The sequence below is a fragment of the Ursus maritimus genome, unplaced genomic scaffold, assembly GCF_017311325.1.
Source record: "Ursus maritimus isolate PB19 unplaced genomic scaffold, ASM1731132v1 scaffold_34, whole genome shotgun sequence".
Classification (NCBI taxonomy): Eukaryota; Metazoa; Chordata; class Mammalia; order Carnivora; family Ursidae; genus Ursus; species Ursus maritimus.
Window position 1 is genome coordinate 26741200 of NW_024426008.1, and position 9710 is coordinate 26750909.

Here is a 9710-nt window from a genome sequence, read left to right on the forward strand (position 1 = left end):
GAGGACAGCAGGACTGGGCAGAGCCTCCCCAGGAGAGCTCAGCCCTGGGCAGTGGCCATCAGGGACCTGCCAAGACCTGAAGGGCACTGCTCATGGCCACCACGTGTCCCCGGGGCGGGTGCCTTGCTCAGCCTGTTTCTGTGGCGGGACATACCCACCGTGCTTGCACAGAGGCGGCCCGGGAGCGGGTGGCACGTGGGGCGGCCCCGAGCTCTGCCTGGCAGGCAGCGCAGCCAGCTGGCCAAGCTCTGGGACCAGTTCTGCAGGAAATGAGACCTCAGGTCCCGTCACCTCCAGTAGACAGGGCCGTTGATAGGCACACACACCCTACTTCCCGAGTCCTTGGCAGAATACAGTCCCACTTCCTCAGCCCTTTGCCAGCTGAAAGGCAGGGAAGCAGGGGTCCTGTCCTTTGGCTGGTGTTGCTCTGCCCCCACATTTTGGGTCCCCCTCTGTTCTGTCCCCATGTCCCCATCAGTGGATGAGGGGGCCAGCTTGCGCGAGGGGGCCCATGGGCAGCACCTGGAGGCCTTTCTCTGGCAGGATCCTTGCTTAGCACAACCGTGGCCCTGCTGAGGGGCCGCCATGAGCAGTGGCAAGGCCCTAGTGGGGCCGGAGGGGTGGCCCAGCTTGTCCTGGTGCAAGAATGTTCTAGAGGCCCGTCTAGATTTCTCAGTTGATTTTGGTTCCTGTGAACTGTGAGGAGACCCCGCTGTCTCCGTGCTGCGTGGCTCCTAACGCGGTCCCCAGCACTGGTCCCCAGGAGGGAAGGAGCCGCCTCGGGCCGGCTGGGGACCGCGAGGGCCGGCCAATGCCTCACCCGCGTCTTCCCACCTGGAAGATGACATGTTAGGGGACAGAACCGCCGCCATGTTTCCATATCTTGCGCCTTCTGAAGCACCTGGGAGGTGACGCGGGGCTCAGAAAGGGAATGCCCGCCTGCTGTGCGAGTCCACACCGCAGGAAGGACGGTTGGGGCAGGCTCCAGGGCAGGTGATACGTTGGTGGGACCGGGGTCCAGCTTGCCTGGCCTGCGGTAGGAGGGTAGACCCCTCTCCTGCGTGGAGGCTGCACAGTGGACTCCTGGAATCTGGGGTCTAGGCTTCCCTTGACCTGGGACCTTCAGAGCTCACTCCCAGGTGCTTTCTCGCCGTCTGGAGGGACGAGGGTGTTGAATGTGTCCGGTCTAGTTGTCTCCACTGCCCTGAGAGCAGGGTTTGCTCAAGGCCAACCCTGCATCGTTGTACACGGCCCTTGTCGTTCACACAGCAGCTGGGCCTGGAAGCATCTGGAAGATGAGAAGAAGCACAAGGAGGGTCGATTGGAGGGGTGACTCAGGTCCAGTATGGGGCTCCTCGTGCTCCCCTCAAAGGTCCCACTGTGGCGGTGCTGACACTGGGGAATGCCTCTGCGGGATGTTCGGAAAGTAGAGATGATTGAGATTCTGGGCATAAACCGTACGCGGGGGGCTGGACAGTGGGCATCTTAGCAGCCATGGAGACCCTGGTGTGCCCCAGGGTAGGGGGAGGCAGGGACCATTCCAGGCCTCCTGTGGCGCCTGCAGTGTTTGCTTCCTTCTCCTCATGGCTGGCTGGGGGAATGGCTGTCGCTTTGTCATCTTCCCAGTGCTCTTGGGAGGCCATCCACCTGCCCACGGTGGCCACGTGGTCCACGGTCAGTGGAGTGTGGGGTGGTGTGGTTTGAACAGGGACCAGAGGGGACAAGGTCTCAAAGTGACAAGCTTTGCTGCCAGGTGCACAGTCAGCTGATTCCAGGGTATAAGTGGGTGTTTCTGGGGGTCCCCTTGAAGGGGTGTCAAGCTGGTGAATCCTAGCAAATGCTTGTGTGCACAGAATAGTGCACGGAGGTTGGCATGGTGGCCTGACTAGGCGTGGTGATGTTCCTCGTGTCCCGCCTGGGGTAGCCCCTGGGACCTTCACGGTGCTTTTGCCAGCGGCATGTGCCTTCTCTAATGGGTTTTCCCAAGCAGAGAGCAAAGACCACGTCCCGGAGGGAGGCCAGGTGCAAGAGAGGGCCTCGTCCTGGCTCAGCCTTTGCAGGCTTGAGCTGGATGCAGCCCGCGGTCGAGCTGGCCTGGCTCTGTAACCCTGCTGGGTATTTTTAAGCAGTCACTAAAGAGGAAGGCAAAGAGAGGGGCATTTTGTGGGTTTTTAGACTTAAAAAAAGAAATGTCTGCCTGGGCTTGGGCTTGTCAGGGCTCCAAGGCCCATCCTCCCACTGTGGCTGAGAAGAGAGACTTCCTGGTCCTTCTGCAGCTGGGCTGGGCCCATGCAAGGGGCAGGAGTCTGGTCCCCCGGTGAAACTGTGTGCACTCCTCCTGCAGACACTTTGCAGGCAGGACACTGCCCCAGGTGGCCCGGAGCGCAAACCTGAGCCCTGGATTAGGCACGGTTCTGGACAGTTCTGTGATACCTTCATTCTCTGGCAGATGGCAAAGAGAAGGAGCCACCTGCTGTGGGGTTGAGGTGCCCCTTGTCTCTGTCCTGAGCTCCTGGAGAAGAAGCATCCACTCAAAGTGGAGCCAGACGCTTCCGCAGAGCTGTGGCCCACACCATCCCCAGGGCGATGGACAGTCCCGGAGCCCAGGGACCCGCTGGCCGGGCCTGCGGGGGATTGCAGGACGTGGGAGGGAAGAAGGGAGCTCCAGCTCTGCCAGGGCTTGAGATTCATAACTGCCTTTGTGAGTCTGTCCTCCTTGACAGGGGTGCCTGACACCTGCCTCACTGGGAACTTGGGGCAGTGGGGGCCACACGGCTGGTACCCCACAGGTGGTGCAGCAGGGCTGTGGCCTTTGGTTGCTGAGTCTGTTGGCAAACCGAGGGTCCCTTCAGAGGTCCAGCGTTATAGTCAGACACGTGCGCATCCTAGGGAGTCGGACGTGGGTAATGTGAGTGAGCTCCGGTCTGGAGCACCGTAAATGCCTATGGAGAGCCTGAGGGAGTAGCTGGGGGGCTGGAGAGGCAGTGACCCTTTCTCGTCCCCACGGCTGGGAAGTGGCATTCACGGGCCTGGAAGCCTTCAGAGGAGCACCACCTGAACTAGGCATCTCATTGGCTCGAAAGAAGTATAAGAAGTGTTTGTGGTGGACACTGACCCTGTTTTATCGCAGAGAACGTGTGCCTTTGCAAGCAGAGCTCAAGCAATGGAAGACCTTAGCGGGAACTGGGGTGAGATGCGTCCTCCAGACTGTGTGTGACGTTCCCCGCAGAGGGAAGCAAGCCTGTCAAGGCGAGGGACAGAATCTTAGGACTGTTTCACAGTGACCCCTGTCAGCGTCTGCACAGAAGAGCTTCTGGGTCGAGTTTGCTGGTGGTTGAAATCAGTCTTAAAAATAAATTTTAAAGGGTGCCTGGCTGGCTCAGTCGGTAGAACGTGCGACTCTTGATCTCGGGGTCGTGAGTTCAAGCCCTACATTGGGTCTGGAGCCTACTTAAAAAAAAAAAGATGAATTTTAAGTGGGAAATTGGCAAAGATCCGAATGTCCAACGTTATCCTGTTTGATTATGGAACATTGAAAAGCCATCCAAGGATGGTTGGGGTGCGCTGGGTGTCCACGGGATGCCGCCATGCAGGAGAACCCAGGGAAGGAGGCACAGCTCACTCAGAGGTCCTGCCCTCCCCTCCGGCTAGCCCACAGGGGACACCCCCCTTCGTCCTTGGACTTCCTGGTCTCTCGTGTGGCTGCAAGCCCAGCCCTCCCGCCCCGGGGTGCTGAGCTGGGGTTCTGCTGCACTCATGGCCACTGGACCTCTTTCCTCTGTGTCAGAGTCCCTTAGGGGGTCCAACAAAATGTCCAGTCAGTCAGAAATGATGGGACGTCTGTCTGCTATTCTTGGGAACTTGGGTCTTGATGGAATCCATTTAGTAAAGTTTCAAACAGGGAACCGTATCTGAATAGTGTATGATGTAGTGATTTGACGAGTCTGTGCCTTCCTCGGTGCTCACCGCAGGACGCGTCCCCGTCTGTCACCATGCAGCGTTGTTACGGTATTACTGATGATGTTCCCTGTGCCATACTTTGATCCCCGAGACTTCTGCTCTAACTGGGGGTTTATGCCTCTTAATCCCCATCACCCACTTCACCCATCCCCCCACCCACCTCCCCTCTGGTGACCCCAGTTTGTTTTCTGTATTGAAGAGTCTGGTTTTTTTGTTCATTTGTTTTGTTTTTTAGATACCAGTATAAGTGAAATACAGTGTTTATCTTTCTCCGTCTTACTTAGCATAATACTCTCTAGGTCCCTCCATGTTGTTGCGAATGGCAAGCTGTCTTTCTTTTTGATGGCTGAGTAATATTCCAGTGTGTGTGTGTGTGTGTGTGTGTGTGTGGACACCACACCTTCTTTTTTTTTTTTTTTTAAGATTTTATTTATTTATTCGACAGAGATAGAGAGCCAGCGAGAGAGGGAACACAAGCAGGGGGAGCGGGAGAGGAAGAAGCAGGCTCATAGCGGAGGAGCCTGATGTGGGGCTCGATCCCATAACGCTGGGATCACGCCCTGAGCCGAAGGCAGACGCTTGACGGCTGTGCCACCCAGGCGCCCCGACACCACACCTTCTTTACCCACTCCTCTGTCGCAGGACGCCTGGGCTGCCTCCATATCTTCACCACGGTCAGTAGTGCGACCGCGGGCATAAGGATGCCTGTGTCTTTTCAAATGCGTGTCTTTGTTTTCATCGGGTGGTTGCCGAGCGGTGGATGACTGGGTCACAGGGTAGTTCTGTTCATTTTTAGAGGAACCTGCGTCCTGTTTTCCGCAGTCACCACACCCATTCGCTCCCGCCAAGAGTGCACGAGGGAGCCCTTCGCCACGGTATTCTTTTTACCAGCTACGTAGTATTCCACGCCCCGGTGTGACCCGATTTATCTACAAATCAGTGTATGCATGTCCAGTACACGTGTGTGTGGGGTTTCCAGAGTTTTCCTGCTGAATGGACTCCTACTTGGGCATCTCACGTATGTGGGGTGTGTCCACCTGAATTCCTGGTGGAGAACGGCTGGTCAGGACTTGGGCACGTGCTGCCCCATGGCCCCCAGAGAGGTCGCCCAGTGCATGTGGACGCGGCCCCTGGCCCCCTCATCGCTGCATTTTATAGCCGGCCAGCCTCTTGGCTGCCCTTCTCAGAGGTGGGGAGCAGCCCCTTGCGTTGGTGTGCAAACCCACTGTAAGGGTGAGGGTCGGGGGCTTCTGGGAGGTGAAGTCACATCTGCAGAACGTAGACGAGATGCGTGCAGGACCGGCCTTGCCTTGGCTCAGTGCTGAGGTCAGAGCGGTCACTGGACAGCTGCCGTCGGGCGTGGGTATGGGGCTCCCACGCGCACCTGCACCGTTGGGAGTGGGGGGTGGACAAGGCCAAGTTTCCCATGAGGGGGAGAGAAGCATTTCCCTTTCTTTTCAGTTCCACTCTTATTTCGCAAAAGGACTGTCCAGTTCTTTTTATGTGCGTGCTGAGAAGGAACGCACGGTGAACGGAGACGCAGAGTTAAGGCAGTATGGTGAGTGATTGTGTGAGGACTGTCTCCTGCACTCTCCAGTATGGCGATACCTAATTATAGCGCGTGGGTTCTTCTGTCGAGAAACAAGAAAGAACTGGCATGGCAGAAGGGTGTAGACAGCTGGGGCCCGGGGCCTGGCTGTTGGCTGGGCCGGAAGTGTCTGTTTTTTACTCAGGAACCGTGGGTCTGGGAGCTGTTGGCAGAGGCCGGGTGTGGAGACCTGGGCGGAGGGCAGAGGTGAGGTGGCCGTGCCCAGGTGCGTGTGAGAGGTGTTCACATACGGACACACGGGCACAATGTCCCAACCTGCCCTTGGTGCTCAGCGCCATGAAATTCGGGTGAACACGAGACGCGCCTTGTCTGACCACAGAGTAGACAGCTCTGGACTTGTATTTATTGAAGTGACAAAGGCTTCTTGAATTTCCAGAAGCGAGAAGTTTTTCAGTTTTGAATTTCTTGGCGTTCAGGTGGTTTATGTAAACCTCTTGCTTACGCGTGAATCGCTTTCTCTTTCCCGAGTGGTGTTGGGAGTGTGCAGGAGGTCACTGTGCGCTGCCTGCCCGTGCGAACAGGTGAATCCCACGCTCGGTCCCGTTTGCCGGTCGCCGGTCCATCAGCTGTGGCAACACGTCCCCCGGGGTTCAGACGGCAGACGTGGGTTCTGGGTGCTGGGAGGGTACGGCCTTGTCGGGGGACGCTTCGCTGTGTGCTCGTGTGTGAAGATCTCTGTGCTTGGAAGTTGGCCGTCAACAGGAGCTGACCCAGAATCGGCCTTTGCAAGCCCAGCACAGTGAGAAGCGGGGTCTCATTTGCCCGGGATTCGCGGGACATGTCTCAGGCCGCGAGGGGCCCTGAGTGACCCTGGGAGTCGTGCGTCGTAGGTGTGGGAGCGGGGTACCAGCCTTCTGTGTGCTGTGGGCGTGACTGGGCCCACTCTGTGGGTGCCGTGTGGGAGAGACGGGGTGTCGGCCCTGCTTCCAGCGAGCACCTCCTACTTTTCAGCTGTCTTCCAAAAATTGGCAAGAATTGTACCTGCTCTTAAAGCAAAAGAAAACAAAAATATTCCAATCACCAAAACATGTCAGCCTTCGATTCTGAGGTTTAAAAACCGTGCTGGGTCATTCGCAGCCATGAAGGGTGCAGCGTCCTTGACAGATGTCCTCGACACCGTCCTGCGCCTGCACAGTGCCCGCTGGGGCTGCCAGTCTGATCCTAGCAGTTTGTCCTCCTCCTGGACTCGGGCCTCCCATTCTGAGGTCTCCCCCCGACTGATGGGTTTCGGTGATGATAAGTTCTCAAGGATACGGACCTGAAACTAACAGCTTGATCCTCCTTTGGCAAATGGCTAACCAGGACCGTGGGGCGTATTTGATTGGCTTATTTTGCAGGGAAGTGGCTGTGGTCAGCGGTTGGGGACCTGCCAGGTTACACTTCCTTTATGGGCGCGAGTGCACACGCACTCCTCCCTCCCGTTTGCACAACTGCATGAATGCCACACCCATCCTGGGGTCCAGAGGCTAAAAAAATTGAAAGAGTTTCTTTTCGGTGCCCCTGCCGAAGTGATTCTGAGGTTACGTGGACAGAGGACTTACGTGTTGAAATAGTCTCCTTTCCTGTTATTTTCAGAGCCAAGACTTCTGAAGACTCCATCCTAGAAGCGACCGAGGGACGTTTCTGGAGACAGAAGATACAGGTAAAAACGCGTGGTTTCTCCACCTGTATCTGAGCTTAGCGAAGCCGACACCTTGTAGAAGCTTCAGTGGGATCCAGCAGACGGCTGGTCCCAGCTCCCTGTGCACTCCGGGGGGCCGAGGTCAGGACGCGGCTGCTGCTCTGCGGGCGTCTGGCCGTGCGGGGTGCAGGGAGACCTGTGCACACCCTGCCTCTCCTCACCCCACCCCTGCCTTGCCTGCCCTGTGTTTCTATTTTGGCTGTCTCTGGGGTGCCGGCCTCCGGAGGCATTGCAAACTTCTAGCTTCTCTTCTGGGGGTGCCGGGGGGTTGTCAGTGGGGTCTGATGTGGAGGGAGGTTCCTCCTGTCACCCGGCCCTGGTTTGGGCCCATTTTGTGATTAATTTTCATTTCAACCATGTATTTCCAGTTTAAAAGTCTCAAGGAGAAATGCCAGTTTAATGGAAAAGCAGAAGGAAAGCCCACACCCCCTCCTCCTCGTAGTTACTCCTGTTCCGTGGCTGGCTCCACACGGCCGTGGCTCTGGCCGGCCTCCAGCAGCCCCACCGCCCCACGTCCGCCACGCGGCACCGTCACCGGGACCTGCCTGGCCGGCTCGCTGGGGCGGTTTTCGTGAATGCGGCTCTACCGCAGGGGTCCTTAGCACTGTCCGTGTTTGTGCGTGGGCACACACGTGTGTGCTTTCAGTTACCCGCCCTGCCGGGCCGGGGGCTGCCTGGTGAGGGTACCGCACAGAGTAGGAATTCCGAGCCTTGGCACTTGGGTTATGAGTATTTTTCCCCCAGGTCATTTATCTTTGATTTTGTTTGTTGATCTCCTTACTTAAAAAAATATTTGGGATCTTGGGGGAGTTGGGAGGGAGGACCGGGCCCGTGCGGTGACGCGGGCAGAGCAGCAATGAGGGCTCCGAGGTGACGCCCCGCGGACGGGCCCTCCTTGTACCTGCCTTGTGCTGGTTAAAGGCTCGCAGCGTGGAGAGCAGACGAGGCCTCGCCCCTTCTTTACGTACGTGCAGACGGGACAAAGAGAGGTCACGGGCGCCCAGTGACCCCAGAGAGGGGCCGGCCCACGACTGCTGTAGGGTGAGCTGCTCCGCGCCCGGGCGTGCTGGATGGGGCGTGTGCGCACGGAGTTGGTTCAGGGCGGGGGGTGTGACTCTGTAAACGTCTGACTCACTGGGTACAGAACAAACATCAACAGTGAGCTCCCGGCCGTTCACCTCCCCAGAGGTGACCGCGTCAATCGACTGGATGTGTGTCCTTGAGTGTCCCTGTGTGTTCGCGCATGTGTGTCCGTGTGTTTACATCCCTGTCCGTGGGCGGGGGGCAGCACCTCCTCCGTGGACACAGCGTGGCCCATCCCACCGGCTGCCGTGCTCTGCCTTCAGCACGTGGTCGGGGCGCACTGTGCTCACGGCCGGTCTCCTGCGTGTCCATCACGCAGCCCCTAACAGGCACAGGCCCCCAGTTGCACCTGCGTCCTCGATGGACCACAGGGCCACCCGAGTCCCTGGGAGGTAGGAGTGCACTCTGTGGGAAACTGAGGCTCGCCCTCAGGAACCCCCGCCGCCCCTCCCCTGCACCGGCTGGCAGCCCTCGTCTAGATTTGTCCACCTCGTGGCAGGTAAATGCTGTGGTATCTTAGCTCACGTATCTGTATTAGCAGATTTGTGCGCGCTGGGAGCTAGGTCTGAAGGTGGGGATGGTTCTGTGAGGTAGGGGATTCAGGATGTGGGTCAGTTCCAGTTAAAGCAGAGCTGTCGCACTGTTTTTTACCCGAGTGTGTGTCTCACACCTCTAACTGGGGACCGAGCACCCATGTCCGTGGCATTTCACATGACTCCCCGGGTGTCAGTGGAGTCCTCTGGCTCTGGAAGCCTCCGCGATGATGTCTGTGCTGAGCTCCCTGTGGCACCTGCAGCCTGGCTGACACAGAGCAGGCCAGTCGTGTCCCAGGACAGCCCCACTGTCCCCCAGGAGCCAGCATCCAGCCTGGACGGTCCAACGGCCGCCCTGGAAGGAGCCAACAGGAAAAGCCAGGCCGGCACTAAGCGGGGGTCAAGGACACACACACAGGTGCCACCCCCCAGAAGGAGGCAGTGTTGTTTATGGCTGCGTGCACAGGGTCTGGTGATGTCACACAGGCCATGTGACTCCTCCCACCGCGGGCCTCTCCTCTGGGGCAGCCACTGCCCGTTCCTGCACTCGCCGGTCATCTGGTTGTCTGACCGGCATCACCCCACTGCTGTCTGCCTGCCTCCTGGCTCCCATCAACATGCGTGGCACACACGTGCCCAGGTTCAGGCGAGGGAATGAGGTTCGGGTGTGTCAGGATCCCCCCCGCCCCGTGGCTTGGTTGTCTCTGCGAGGTGTGGAGGGTGAGCAGGCGTCCTGGCCGCTGTCCTGCTGTGCCTGTCTAATGGGACCCACCTCCAGGGCTGAGCACACGCATCGTGGTGGAGCTGGGGCAACGCTCCAGGGGATTGTCTGAGTTCTGGGGAA

The 9710-nt window shown here is 58.3% G+C and overlaps 1 protein-coding gene across 3 annotated transcripts in view; it reads left to right on the forward strand.

Moving 5' to 3' along the window:
• The first annotated feature begins 6948 nt into the window (after positions 1-6948).
• SEMA4D (semaphorin 4D) overlaps positions 6949-9710 on the forward strand; it is a 43605-nt gene continuing 40843 nt past the window's right edge. The window contains exon 1 of one of the 3 annotated variants that reach the window (XM_040620340.1): positions 6949-7211. In XM_040620340.1, coding sequence (XP_040476274.1) covers positions 7008-7211 — 204 coding nt within the window. In that variant the 5' untranslated portion in view covers positions 6949-7007. The remainder of the gene's footprint in view (positions 7212-9710) is intronic. The other 2 variants (XM_040620341.1, XM_040620342.1) reach the window with 2 other exon arrangements.